We start from the raw sequence: 15,346 nt of genomic DNA, 5'->3' as shown, positions 1-15,346 counted from the left end.
CAGTATGGTACGAATGGTGTGTCGTGAGGTGTCCTTGATGAGTGAATCGTGCCGTGCAGATGGAGCAGCCGTAAGGCCGCTCCCCCGTGTGGGTCCGCATGTGTGCGATTAGTTTTGACCGTTCAAAGAATCGCGCCGCGCAGCTGGAGCAACCAAACGGCCGCTCCCTCGTGTGGGTGCGCTTGATGTGTGTCGTGAGAGCACCCCGTGTAGTGAATCGTGCCGTGCAGATGGAGCAGCCGTAAGGCCGCTCCCCCGTGTGGGTCCGCATGTGTGCGATTAGTTTTGACCGTTCAAAGAATCGTGCCGTGCAGATGGTGCAGCCATACGGCCGCTCCCCCGTGTGAGATCGCATGTGCCTGTTGAGATTTGACCGTCGAGAGAACCGTGCCGGGCAAAAGGAGCAGCAGTACGGCTGCTTTCCCGTGTGGGTCCGCATGTGCGCCGTAAGAGCTGCATGTTGAGAAAACCGTGATGGGCAAGAGGAGCAGCAGTGCGGCTGCTCTCCCGTGTGAGTCCGCATGTGCGCCGTAAGAGCTGCATGTTGAGAAAACCGTGTGGTGCAGATGGCGCAGCCGTACCGCTTCTCCCCAGTGTGAGTTCGCAGATGTGCAGCGAGATTCGACCGTCTAACAAACCGTGCCGTGCAGACGGAGCAGCCGAAAGGCCGCTCCCCCGTGTGAGTACGTAAGTGTGCCATGAGATCTGATCGGCCAAAAAAAACGTGCAGGGCACTCATGACATCCATACTGTTTTACACCTTGGTGCATCTTCATATGATACTTATAACTAGACAGCTGGGTAAACGTAGCGCCACACTGCTCACACTGATGGGCCTTCTCGTCGATGTGGGAACGTCTGTGTCTTGTCAGGGCACTGGGCTGTCTGAACGATTTCTCACAGATATCACACTTATACGGTTTCTGGCCAGAGTGTATGCGGTGGTGAACCGTCAGATAAATTCGCTGAGCAAACGTCTTGTCACATACATCACAGCGGTATGGTCGCTCCCCCGTGTGGGTCCTACGGTGAATGTTTATGTACTTTGAGTTGTCGGTGGAGTACTGGCACCACTCGCACTTGAATCTGCCATTCCTGCCAATGTGACTGTGAGATCTCTTCACATGTCTGTCCAGGCGATCTTGTCCCAGACATCTGAAGTCGCAATGGGGACATTGGACCGAAACACTGATACCTGCGGAGCACACAGAAAGAGCTGTCATTAACCCGCGCCCAGATGGGGTCTGCCGAGCAACGCGGTCTGATGGGGGGGGGGGGGCCATTTTGGCCCCCCCCTCAGATCTCGAGAACCACGCAAGATAGCGACAAGCGGTAAACGGTGTTGGATAGCCCCAGCGGGGAACTACCTTGTGACCCAATTTCATTGACCTCGGTCAAACCGATGACGTCACAGGTCAGGTCAAAGGTCCAATTTTCACCGTTTACAGGCATTTCAAGAAATGCGTTGTAAAATCGAGTAAAATGCATTTCATTGAAAATCATCGATGGAGAAATGTTCTTCAAACACATATTTTGCTATTTGAGGTCACTGATACCAGGTCAGGTCACAGAGGTCAGGTCACTGGGGGGTCACAATATGAAAGTGTCGTGTGATACATGTTTTATGGTCCATTTTACATGACAAATGCGATTATGTGGGTCAGACAGACTTCAGGGCCAGCTTAGGTCACGTTTTGGTCAAGGTCAGGTCAAGGTCAGGTCAAGGTCAGGTCAAGGTCAGGTCAAATTAGGTCAAATTTCAAAGTTGATATTTTTGCATAAAATGGGTATCGATTCGATGCAGCTCGTCACGGGGAGTTCAATGGTGGTCTCCGTTTTGCGCTACGAGGTCTAGAATTGCTAAAAATTGAGTTCAAAAATTTGACGTCATCAATTTTTAGCAGTTTTTTTCGCTATAACTTGGCCAAAAAAAGAGGTATCGATCTAAAATTTGGTATGTATATCGAAGAGCGCAGGGACTATCACATATATTCCGGTTTTTTTCGAAATTCGAAAAATTTTTGGAAAATTTTTGAGTTTTTCTAAAAAAATCAATTTTTTTGATTTTTGGGGGTCAAAATCCCAAAATTTCGAAAATCCGAGATAGCAGTTTTGTAGCGCCGTCTTTTCTCTACACAACCACATAAAGAACTTTAAAATTGCTTGTTAGCTGTAGAATTGGTGAGCGTTTCAAGATGTCATGTTTTTTGCTCATTTTTGCTCGAACATGACCTCAGTTTGACCTCAATAACTCCTGACCTGAGGTGACCTGTGACTTAAAATTTTGTGTGAAGGTGTCAAATTGATGCCCGGTAAGGTACTCAAAATTTGGCGGCGCTGCGCGCCGCCGTTTTCTCGCTATTTAAGAAAAACCACAGGGGGGGGGGCCAAAATGGCCCCCCCCATCAGGGCGCGGGTTAAAAAAATGACACAGTTCACGCACACACATGTGGAATTTGACGACCAGGGACCATCGAAGCAGTTGGCAAAATATAAATCGGTTCAATAAATATACAGAGTGGCTCGAAACAAGTTTCGAAATTTAACCCGCGCCCCAGTGGCGGTCTCAGCCAACTTCGCCCTAGTGGGGGGGGGGGGGGGGGGGGGAGGGCATATGTTACCACCCACCTCTAACTCAAAAACTAAGAGGGCTAGGAAGACGCGGTAAAAAGCAGTCGATAGCTCTCAATGCGTACGTTTGAAAGTACTTAGGTCATTTTCATCTTAGAACAATATTGGGGTCACTGGAGGTCATCAAAGGTCAAAATTTGCCAAATGTCATTAATTTCTCAGAAAACATGCATTTATCTCAGGAACTATGATAGCTAGAAAAACGAATGGCAAAGCAATCGATAGCTTTTAAACTCTTCTTATGAAAAGGTCATCATCAAAATTGACCTCAGGTCAACGGTTTAGCCTCCAGAGGGCAAACACTCCAAAAAGCTGTTTTTACGAAAAGTGTTTTTCGACAATAACTTTCGACTAAAAAAAGCCACGACATTTCTATTACCAGAATCGTGTTCCTCTCGCCGAGACGCGTCGAATGAACTATAATTTGACCTTGAAAGGTCAACTTGAAAATTTGACCTCAGGTCAAGGTCATGACCTGACCGGAAAAGGTCATGTTGCATATCAGTCGATGCGTCTCGGCAAAAAAAAAAAACACAATTAGGCCATCCCCAGCGTTCTATCTCTTTCCAATCGAGAGTTATTGGCAAAAATCTGTTTGTAGTCTCAAATGACCTCGGATGACCTTTCTAGAGGCTATCAGCAAAAATGACACCTTGGTCATCACGGGTGGTCCAAATCATTGTGATTCTGAAATATTTGGACTGTTCCTATGCGTACACACGGATCTAGAGACATTTTCATTTTTCTCCAATGCCTTATAATGGTAAGGTCACGACACTGACCTGACCTTAGGTCACAGATATAAAAAATCCGAGATAGACAAATTGTAGGCGTCTACCTATAACATCATGCAATCCACCAAGTTTGAAACATTTCTGACAAACACTGCAGGCTGGACATGATTGCAAACTATTTTTAGGCTTGGCCAGTTAACTTGACCTGGTGACCTGAACTGACATGACCTGGGGTCAAAAATTTCACACATTGTCCAAAATTGATGTACCAAAAGCTACCCCAAGCGGCGCGGCGCTACGCGCCGCGGCTTTTATTTACACGCAAAAAACGCGACAGGGTGGTAACATATGCCCCCCCCCCACTGGGGCGAAGGTTAAAGAACGTATAGGTACCCCTCCCTCCCAAAATGTCTCTTAAAAACATAAAATTATAGTGATAACGAAGCTTAACAAATTTTGATGCCATGGTTGATGGCTACTGTTAACGCCAGACCCCTTGAGACCCTAATTTTTCGCGATTACTTTTAAATGCGTGAAGGAATTTCAACCAAGCTCAGGACATGGCCGTTTCAAGACAGGCCGAAACTTTTACAATTTAGATATTTTATCGCCATTTCAATATTTCAGGCACTTGTCATTGACTCGTAATGTTTAATTTCGAGCAAGATTTTCATCCGGTGTGTAGAGGCTATCACCAGTCAGTCTGTGATACGTTATGACGTCACAGCTAAGCCCCGCCTCTGTGGTCTTGGCCTGCGGCGGTTTCGGGCCGGCGCGCGGTCACTCTCGCTGTGGCGGGGAGCGGGAACGGGCGACGGTCGAGCGGTGCCGAAAGCCGGCGGAGTTGTGCGTAGCGTCTTGGCTGACAGTGCCCAGAGAGCGACATGATGACTAAGGAGTCATAAATGCTCAATGCGCATTGCTTCTACAATGCTGATATGTTCGCTGATATATATATATATATTTTTTATAAGCTGCAAATGACGGGCAGATGGCATATAACTGACATAAGGTTAGGAAATATTCACCTGTATTTAAAGCCTATGGCGTTGCAGATAATGTGATAATGGGATGTCGGATGTCACCAAGTAGCTGCCGATTTGTACATCGCTATGCAACCATCGAACAACGCAATAATAAGTTAATTGCCTGAGCTTCACATCATACGGCTCGCTCGTATTTCAAACAGATACCCTACATCGAAAATCGTATTTGTTAGGAATCGTTAACGTTTGTTCGAAGCACGACTGAGTAGTAGGTTGAGGAGTGATGGTCCTCTTCGTCCTTTATACAAGAGTCAACAAGAGCCTACTATGGACGTCAAACCCCTTGAGACCCCACTTTTTTGCGATAACTTTTAAATGCGTCAACTCTCGTTGACAATATTCTGGCAATTTGTGTTTCAGAACCTGCCGAAACTTTTATTATTTAGGTATTTTGACGCCAGACGATTATGAAAGGTACTTCTCATTCACTCGTAATGTTAAATTTCACGGAACGAATCTGCTGTTTGGGTAGAGGCTACGCGCTCATGGGGCGGAGCCACGTAATGACGTCAGCGCTAAGCTCCGCCCTACCCCTCCGGCGCTCCTTGCCCGGCGACCGGTCACTCGCGTCTCTCGCTTCATTCAGGCTTGATGGTGGGCGGTAGCTGGTAGCGGTAGCGGGCGCTGGTAGATGACATTTAGAGCAGATGGCGCTGGTGGCGGGGCTCGAGTGTGGCCGAGCACAAGCCTCTGCCCGGGCCTGAATTGACCTTAGCATTACGAGTGAATGAGAAGTACCTTCCATAATCGATTGGCGTCAAAATACCTTAGTAATAAAAGTTTCGGCAGGTTCTGAAACACACATTGCCAGAATATTGTCAACGAGAGTTGACGCATTTAAAAATTATCGCAAAAAAGTGGGGTCTCAAGGGGTTTGACGTCCATAGTAACATTTACTTGACCGTCTGCTGCAATTGACTCATAGCACGTGAAGCGTCAGCGAAATTCATAGTCCTTCACAGATGGCAGGGGTGTCGTTTGTACAGAGGTCGCTGATGGGCACGGGTCAATGCCGCAGTCGTGGGCGGAGCCTAATGTCATATGACGTAGAAAGCCTCTATCCAGGATGGAAAAACAGTTAACATTACGAGTCAATGACAAGTGCCTGAAATATTGAAATGGCGATAAAATATCTAAATTGTAAAAGTTTCGGCCTGTCTTGAAACGGCCATATCCTGAGCTTGGTTGAAATTCCTTCACGCATTTAAAAGTAATCGCGAAAAATTAGGGTCTCAAGGGGTCTGGCGTTAACAGTAGGTTAGGTTCAAAATTCAAAAATAAGTTGTAAAGTTAAGGTAAAAATAAAAGTAAATATAAACAAGCGGAAGATTACTTGTAAAATAATTTATTATTAACTTTTTTTTTGTTTGCACGAATGTGGCCCACTCTCCCCTACTCGTCGCGTAGACTTTATCGTTTGCAGGGGCGTCGCCACGGATTTTTGACTGGGGGGGGGGGGGCGGGCTGGCTGGCTAAAAACCCAGAAACTGGTTACCATACGTTTTTAGGCCTATGCAGTATGCACTACTTGTAACGCATATATGTACATGTTCTTCCAGCGTGGAGGCGTTATCATTCACAATATCTCCTTTTTACTTGTATGAATTGGCGGCGCGAAGCGCCGCGAAAATTAGCAAAAAACGCTTGGCAAAACAGCACCAAAAACACATCAATTCTACATCTCGTATAATAAGTTTGATACCAGGAGGCAGGACAGCTAAGGTCTTGTCACCAAGGCAAGCAGCCCTGCCTCTAAAAGATCGTGTGATCCTCTGTCAACCGTACAGCTTATTTCCAAGAAGTTGGAAACTTTGTGTAATGTAACTGCAGGACTGCGGGGTCGGATTCGACCTCGGTCGTAGTCGACCGTTTTGGTCGGGGTCGGAGTTATGAGTCACCGAAATCGTAACGGACTTCGACTCTGAAGTCGGAGTCAACGTACAGGGTGTCCCATAAGTTCGTTCTCACCTAATTTTTTCTTTTAGAAGCTCTCTTATTTAAAGCCACGCTGAATTTAGTTTGTAACTTAGCTTATGAGGTTCCCATGGGAACTGTGAATATGCTCCATGGTAACTAGTTCGTCTAGACAAAATATTTTTGCTAGAAAGTTCACTTCCTGTGGAGACGGCTAACGCCGTAACATAGAGGTCTCCGATACGGGTGCGTCTCGGCATTAACCCGCGACCTGGTGGGGGGGGGGGGCTATTTTTTGCCCCCCCCCCTCCAGACTTTTCGATATATCTCCAGAACCGCTGCGTCGATCGTCACCAAACTTTCAGTACCCTCCCGGACATCAATTTTACACATTGTGACCAAAAATTTGTCCAAAGGCTATGATAGGTTGGCCGAAAATGACGTCAGAGTGACGTCATGTTCTGCCGTTTTCGACCCAAAAAAGGGTTTCGCGGGAGGAGCTGTCAGGCCTATAGCTTTGCAAATACAGAAAAATGATAAAGACATAAAAGCTGTAGAATCAACAGGGCTACAAAACTGCTATCTCGGATTTTTGAAATTTTTGGATTTTGACCCCCAAAAATAAACAAATAGATTTTTTGATATAATAATCGAAAAATCTAAAAAGTTTTTTGAATTTCGCAAAAACCGGAATATATGTGATAGTCCTCACCGCCTTCCATCCACATACCAAATTTGAGATTGATACCTCTTTTTTTGGCGAAGTTAGAGCGAAAAAACTGTTCAAAATTGATGACGTCAAATTTTCAAACTCAATTTTTAGCAATTCTAGACCCCGTAGCGCAAAACAAGGACCACCATTAGACTCCCCGTGACGAGCTGCATCGAATCAATACCCATTTTATGCAAAACTATCAACTTTAAAATTTGACCATTTTTGACCCGACCTTGACCTGACCTTCACCAGAAAGTGCCCTAAGCCGTGCCTGATAGTCTTATAACCAACACCATTGAGTTGGAAATGAAAAATTGGCCATAAAACATGTATCACACAACCTTAGTAAAGTTGGGCTCATGTGACCTGACCTGTGACCCTTGTTGACCTGACCTGTGACCTGACCTGGTATTGCCAGTGACCTCTAATAGCAACATATCTACTAGGCAACTGACGCCCTACCGCTGATTCTCGACAAAATGCGTTTTCCTCAGTGTTATTGCGCATTCCCTAGAAGACCCGTGAACGGTGAAACATTTCATCTTTGACCTGACCTGTGACGTCATCGGTGACCCCGAGGTCAATGAAATTTGTATTCCTTCGACAAATTTGACAGGCCTTTCGAACGCCGTTTGAATTTTGCGGATCCGTCCAGTAGTTTCGGAGATACGAGGGGGGGGGGGAAATAGCCCCCCCCCCCACCAGGTCGCGTTATAAACAGACCCCACCAGGGCGCGGGTTAAGTCTGCACGTGGGCCATTCGCGACGATTGCAGGGATTGAGGCCATCCAGTCTGTAGCCAATGTCTGTCGCTAACTGGACGCACAATCAGCAAGTGACGCCGATGATTTGTCGAGAGTCAATCGCTGCAAGTTTATGCTCTTTTTTGTCAGCTCTCAGAAGTGAGCCATGTTGCCAAAACTGTCCGGCGTCAAAGAGGCCATTAAAAAGATGAAAACGTTTGAAAGTTGACAAGCTGGCTTTTCAGGATGGATTATCAGCTGTCTAAGAATATTTTTCGGGATACGTAACTCAAGGTGACTTAAGCTTAATACTTAGGGGAGAGTGGGGAAAGATGCCCAGGGTTTTACTGTCATATATTATTCGAAAATGACGATCGGAAAGCAAAAACTTGTAGTTTCAACGGAAGCCGACATCATTTTTCTCCAAAAATACCACACTTTCGTGCTTGAAATATGATAACATTTTTTGCTATTAAGCATTTTCCTGAAGAAGTGAAAGGGGGCATCTTACCCCACAGGGTGGGAAAGACGCCCCCTGGCGTTGGGTAAGATGCCCCCTGCACTATAAGTGACATAAATGGGCACGTGAATCGCCTGAACGAATCAGTAGTCCCTTCGGGCCTGCAGTAGACACCAAACGTCATCGTAAGGGCCCTCAAAAGTAGTCGTAAGGGGCTTCAGAGGTCATCGTTAGGGCCATCATAGTCCAGCGCGGCCAAACAAGCCTCCGTGGTGGCGTTCGGAGACCACTGTGGTGCCCTTATAGGTCTTCATGATGCTTGAGGGCCCTCGAGCCCATCGTGGGGACCTCAGATGCCAGCGCGGCCCGTGGAGCCAACGTGGGAGCCCTCAAAGGATGTCGTGAGGGGCCCTGGAGCCAATAATGTGGCCCACAGAGGCCGTCATAAGGGCTCTCAGAGTCAAATGCCGCCCAAAAAGTCGCTCTGTGGGCCGAGAGACCGGCATGGGGAGTACCTGACCGTACTGGACTCTCAATAGTCCCAGATCGGCTTTTGTCTCTCATCACAGGCATGTAATAAATGATTTGACGGGCTGCTTGAAGGACAGCCTACGGATTTAGGGGGGCGTCTTTCCCCATCAGGACAGGGGGCATCTTACCCCAAGGTACCGAGGTAACATTAAATCAGTACAATTTGTTAGCCATAAAACTACACCCTGAAACAAACTGTTCGGGACACAGTACACGCATGTTAATTTATCACGCGACTATAGCAAGGGACGCAAAAATTATCTACCTTCTTTGATATTTACAATGTTTTGACACCAAAATATTTTTTGAAAGCAGCAAATAAAAAACATGCAATCACCAGCCAGCCGTTGCCCAACTGAGCCTCGCAAATTTTTGTGCAGTTAACAAGGCAGGCTTCCGCTTTACGCTAAGAACATTAATTTCCAGGTTCGATTCTTTGTTTCGCCGCTAGAGGGGGTGGGGCGTCTTTCCCACCCTGGGCATCTTACCCCACTCTCCCCTAAAGGGACTATCCCACCTTCTAAAATGTTGTTAAAACCAGTTAAATTGTGCCCGACATTATAGATTGGATGACCAGGAACACGGTTCTGGCATTTATTTTTCATTAAACATCTTAGGCTTCCCATATTCCAAACACAAACTTTCAAATATGTGACGTCACAGCCCAAAATTACCTCCTTCCCCAGGCCACATTACTGTCATAAAGCTGATTCTTTTTACTCTGTAGGCACCACAACAAAGTTCAGACCAAGTTTTAAGCGATTTTTCAACGAACAAACCCATTTAAATCAGAATGACTAAACGAGGTGACGTCACACTAACGGTCGCTCCATGTTGAAGATAGGGCCTTGTACAAGGCCCATTTTCAAATGAAGGGAACGAATTTCTTCAACACCAAGAGGCCGCGGGGGTTGCAACCTAGATAGATAGTGGTTTCTGAACCTCGCCGCAAACTTGGCTATCTCAACTCAAACCCCATGTTAAAGGTGGGATAGTCCCTTTAACAGAGTACGCAAAACAGTCGAAAATGTCTTAAAATTGCCAAACATGCGCTTCGTTATGCCTGAGGCTAAAACACTGGAGGGCCGGTGACATCAATGTGGTCATCTGGACTACCTAATCCGTGTTCAAGATAAAAGCCCGTCCAAACCCCAAAACGGTCCCATGTGGGCGAAGGAAAAGGCCTTCGTTTCGTCCCGCTTTGTTCCTATGCAAAAGGCTAGGGTTACGTTACGGTAATGGTTTGTTATGATCATACATGACGTCTTCCTGCATTTAGGCTAGGCCAGGTCAGGTTAGGTCATGTCAACCAATAAGGGTTTTGCCGGATATTCCTAGTAGGTGGCAACCGCTTCTGACAGCTTCATAACATGTTACGAAGGCACCAAAACTACATCGTAAATGTTAAAACGGCTGCTAAATTCGAATTCAGCTAAAAAACTAACCAGGAAGCATGTAAAACTCGAGAGTGTGAACCGAGGTCATCAAAGATCAATGACCTGACCTGAAGTTCCAGTGACCACTGACCTTGACACCCATTCTCATACATGGGAGCAACATCATATCCCATGATTGAACGCTTGAAACCACGAAAAGACTGCAAACTCGCAACAAATGCGAGCCGACATACGCCGAATCGCGATTCCAGCCAAACTTGGTCTCGAGAAGTAAGCCACAGGTCAAAGGTCATTATTGCCAGGGTCATGAAATTTTCGGGGTAGGTGTAAAATTGATTAACGCGAGGGTACTGAAAGTTTCGTCGCAATCACCGCTTTTTACAGGAGTTATTCGCGGAAAACCGAAGGGGGTGGGGGGGGGGGGTCTGTTCGACCCCCGTCGAGTTCGACCTATACGGGCGAGGGTTAAATGATCTGTAAAACATGTAACGTCTCATGTCCTATTCTATATTTTGTCTTTGGTGACCTGACCTGACTTTTTCATGACATCGTATGCAATGCATTTTGTCTTGGTGGCCTAAGAACACGTTGGTGATTAACCCTCGCCCGCACATGCCATTTTCCCATCCTAGAACGCACATGGGGGGGGGGGGGTTGCCAACCCCCCGCGCCATTTCGTTCCTGTTGGAGATAGAGCTTAGCAGTAAAGTCCAAAAAGATTCTTTGGGAAGAGACGAATCCAATGATACCCAGTTTTACCTTCTCAGGTCAGTCATTGACCTTCCAGGTCAGGTCAAACTAAAAAATGTTGCTGTTTTGGGTCACCGTTGGATATCAAGTGCGCTGCTTATCAAATACCGATGACGATGCTGTTTTCTGGTGCCAAGCCAGCTAGAACCTCTTTGTCACACTATCCGACCAGAATTTTGCTGCTGAGGTCATTTCAGGTCAAGTTAGGTCAAGGTCAATTATATGTGTTTGTATGTCTGTGTGTGTCTGTGTGTATACTGATGTGTGCACCGATTGTTTTTGGGTCCATATCACATGAAATCATAATCTGGGAAGCTTTTACCAAAAATGCAGTCAAAAAACTTCACAAAAAGTAAATTCAGCTTACCTAAAACGCAATTATCTTAGATGACCTAGGTTGACCTTGACCCTGACCTTGACCCCTGTACATCGTCGAACAACATGTTCCATGATAGGTGGGAGGTAAGACTGGCAAAAAAGGCCGAAATCAGGGTGTCAAAAGCTCACAAGGCCCATGGCAAACGCAAGATGTTGAGAATTGGCCATTTGGGTCATGACATGACCTGAAAAACAAGGTCATATCTCCAAAAGCAAAAATCACAGAAACTTGAAATTTTCAGTGGACATCAAGAAAGGATAGACGAGCAGCTATACGAAAAATCAGCCTTCTAGCTCTAAAAATGTTGAGTGCAGAGCAGAAAGACTGCCTGGGGGGGGGGGGTGTGGCAACCACCCCCCCCCCCCATGTGCGGGCGAGGGTTAATCTTAGTCCATTCTACGCTAACCAAGGTACATCACTTTTATGCCAATTCAATAACTTTTTGGAAGGTGGCAGGGTCCCTTTAACCGATGCATCATTAATCATTTTATGGAGAAAGTCCACTGTCCAGCCGGCTGTTCGTGTCGATCCAACGTTAACTGGCTCCCCAGTCCCCATATCGTCTAAGTGAATCATTCATAGCGACCCGCATGTTCAGCGCTCACCTCCTTCACGTATCACTGTGTATCAGCCCGGATCCAGCTCAACCACATAGAGTCGCTTACTTTCCACTGTATTTACTCAAGTCGCGGAACATCAGTATCCTCCGAGCGTCATACCGCACAAACGCCCAAGACACATCGTAAACTCGGATTTCTTAAAATACATTTCCAGCTAACCGAGTTGGCACCACTCCATTTAGAAAATGCAGCTCCCGCTCCAGCTGACCCTTCCAGCTGCTCGTGTCATCCGGCTGATCACACGGTTCATACCCACATCTCTCACATTACCGACACTCGATACGCAATCGATACGCCAGTTCATTCGGTGATTATTATCAAATCCAGATAATCAAAGACACAAGCAGTGGCCCAAGGACAACAACCCCGGTACTAACCGAAGAAAACTAGCTGTAAAATCGGGTTGAAGGGCTCCTACACTAGGCCATCACGTATTTTGTGTGGCCCCGCATATGGCTGATGAGGCTTGACCGTTGAGTGAGCTCGACCTTGCAAAGGGAGCTACCGCTCTCCCGTGTGGGTCCGCATGTGTTTCGTAAGGTGTCCTCGTTGAGTGAATCGTGCCGTGCAGGTGGAGCAGCCGTAAGGCCGCTCCCCCGTGTGAGTGCGCATGTGTACGACAAGTTTTGACCGTTCAATGTACCGTGCCGGGCAGATGGCGCAGCCGAATGGGCGCTCCCCAGTGTGGACACGCATGTGTGCGGTGAGATTTCCTACTTGAGCGAATCGTGCCGGGCAGATGGAGCATCCGTAAGGCCGCTCCCCCGTGTGGGTCCGCATGTGTACGACTAGTTTTGACCGTTCAGCGAATCGTGCCGTGCAGATGGAGCAGCCATGCGGCCGCTCCCCCGTGTGAGATCGCATGTGTCTGTTCAGATTTGACTGTCGGGTAAATCGTGCCGTGCAGATGGAGCAGACGTAAGGCTGTTTTCCAGTGTGGATATTCATGTGTGTCGTGAGGGAACTACGACGAATGAATCGTGCCGTGCAGATGGAGCAGACGTAAGGCTGTTTTCCAGTGTGGACATTCATGTGTGTCGTGAGGGAGCTACGACGAATGAATCGTGCCGTGCAGATGGAGCACCCGTACAGCTTCTCCCCTGTGTGAGTTCGCAGATGTGCAGCAAGATTCGACCGTCTAACAAACCGTGCCGTGCAGATTGAGCAGCCATACGGCCGCTCTCCTGTGTGGGTACGTAAGTGTATGATGAGATCTGGTCGTCGACGGAACCGCGCCGAACACACATGACATCCGTACTGCCTCACACCTTGGTGAATCTTCATATGAGACTTATGACTAGACAGCTGGGTAAACGTAGCGCCACATTGTTCACACTGATGGGCCTTCTCGCCAGCGTGGACGCGCCTGTGTCTTGTCAGGGCACTGGGCTGATTAAAGGATTTTTCACACACGTCACACTTGAACGGTGTCCGGCCAGTGTGTATGTGATAGTGAGTCTTCAGGTAGCTTTGTTGAGCGAAAGTCTTGCCACAAATATCACAGCGGTGTGGCCGCTCTCCCGTATGGGTCTTACGGTGCAATTTGATGATATGTGAGCTGTTGGTGGAGTACTGACACCACTCGCACTTGAAATTGCCATTCCTGCCAATGTGACTGTGACATCTCTTCACATGTCTGTCCAGGCGATCTTGCCCCAGACATCTGAAGTCGCAGTGGGGACACTTGACCGAACCACTGATACCTGTGGGAACATACAGAGAGAGAGAGAGAGAGAGAGAGAGAGAGAGAGAGAGAGAGAGAGAGAGAGAGAGAGAGAGAGAGAGAGAGAGAGAGAGAGAGAGAGAGAGAGAGAGAGAGAGAGAGAGAGAGAGAGAGAGAGAGAGAGAGAGAGAGAGAGAGAGAGAGAGAGAGAGAGAGAGAGTGAGAGAGTGAGAGAGTGAGAGAGTGAGAGAGTGAGTGAGAGTGAGAGTGAGAGTGAGAGAGAGAGAGAGAGAGAGAGAGAGAGAGAGAGAGAGAGAGAGAGAGAGAGAGAGAGAGAGAGAGAGAGAGAGAGAGAGAGAGAGAGAGAGAGAGAGAGAGAGAGAGAGAGAGAGAGAGAGAGAGAGCTGCGATAAAAAGATTTGTGACAACAGAATGTATACGCACACGGATGAGGTATTTGAACACCAGGGATGGTCCAAGCAGTTAGCCCGCGCCCCGCTGGGCTATTCAGCCATACGCGCCCTGCTGGGGGGGGGGGGGGGCAGACTCTGCCCCCCCCCCTGTCTAACTTCCGAACCGATGGTCGTAGAAAGACGGGGAAAACGGCAATCGAAAGCTCTCAACAAGGCGGATCTTAAGAGCCCAATGTTTTTTGCTTAAGTAGGTCAGAGGTCAGGTCAAGGTCAGGTCAAGGGTACAAAATGCAAGTTTCTACAGTATCGGCCTTGCACCATAGCTGCCGAAGAATGGACTGAGACTGATTGCCCAAAACGTGTTCTTAGACTACCAAGACAATATTCGTTGCATACAATGTCATTCGAAGGTCAAGGTCAAGGTCAGGTCATGTCAGGTCAGGTCACCAAAAACAAAATATAGAAAAGGGCATGTGCGACACATGTTTTATGGGTCATTTTACTCATAGAATTCAATAGGCACACTCAATAAGTGATATGGACCACCTCTGGATGAATTTCAGGTCGAGGTCAGGTCAAGGTCAGGTCAAGTGAGGTCAAATTTTGAAGTTAGTTGTTAAGGCCTAATAAAGTGTCTATCTGATGCAGTTTTTCACGGCGAATCGAATGGTGCTATTTTGTTTCCGTACGAGGTCTAGAACTTCCAAAAAAATTATTTTTCAAAATTTTTGTGTGTCGTGACGTCATAAAATTTTGAATAACCCCCACATTTTTGAACCGATTCTTCTAAAAATTGGTATGTAAGTGCACATAGACCACTTCTCTGACATAAATTCCGTTTTTTTTTCGATAGGTACACTCAAAGTTTTGGATTTTATAACTATTTTCCCAAAAACGTCAGTTTTTTGAAGAAAAAAAAAATGGGCCAAAATCCAAAATTTTCAAAAAACAGAGATAGCCATTTGATAGACAAAGTAGAATCACGTATAACCTTTTTTGTTACGTCTTGATTCCTTTAAAATGGAGATGTTAGCGGCGTTTGAAATTTTGCCGTTTTTCAGGCGAAAACGGCGAACATGACGTCACTAAAACGTCAATTTCTCAAATATTTTCCGACGGATTTCGCTGAAATTTTCAGGGAACGTGTCAAATTGATGTATGATAAGGTACTGAAAGTTTGACGTCGCTGGCGTAACGCGTTTAGAAGTTATTGGCGAAAAACGGGAGGGGGGCAGATTCTGCCTCCCCCCCAGCGGGGCGCAGGTTAGTAGGCAGGTATGCACTATGCACTCAAGGGCAAAGCGTGAGTTCTGTCATAGGTAAACATGACAAATTGAATCGGAAAAATGC

At 46.9% G+C, this 15,346-nt stretch overlaps 1 protein-coding gene across 10 annotated transcripts in view; it reads right to left on the bottom strand.

The window, feature by feature from the left end:
• Window positions 1-15,346, bottom strand: part of LOC122382455 (zinc finger protein 2 homolog) — a 43,841-nt gene continuing 28,495 nt past the window's right edge. For 4 of the 10 annotated variants that reach the window (XM_043367787.1, XM_043367792.1, XM_043367785.1 and 1 more), the window contains exon 11: window positions 11,945-13,623. In XM_043367787.1, the coding sequence (XP_043223722.1) occupies window positions 12,422-13,623 (1,202 nt within the window). In that variant the 3' untranslated portion in view covers window positions 11,945-12,421. Of the gene's footprint in view, window positions 1,196-11,944; window positions 13,624-15,346 lie in introns of those variants that run through there. The other 6 variants (XM_043367796.1, XM_043367794.1, XM_043367793.1 and 3 more) reach the window with 3 other exon arrangements.

Source organism: Amphibalanus amphitrite, unplaced genomic scaffold (genome assembly GCF_019059575.1).
Source record: "Amphibalanus amphitrite isolate SeventyFive unplaced genomic scaffold, NRLGWU_Aamphi_draft 000140F_arrow, whole genome shotgun sequence".
Lineage (NCBI taxonomy): Eukaryota > Metazoa > Arthropoda > Thecostraca > Balanomorpha > Balanidae > Amphibalanus > Amphibalanus amphitrite.
Note: the sequence above shows the minus strand (reverse complement) of the source record. Positions and strands in the feature narration are given on the sequence as shown.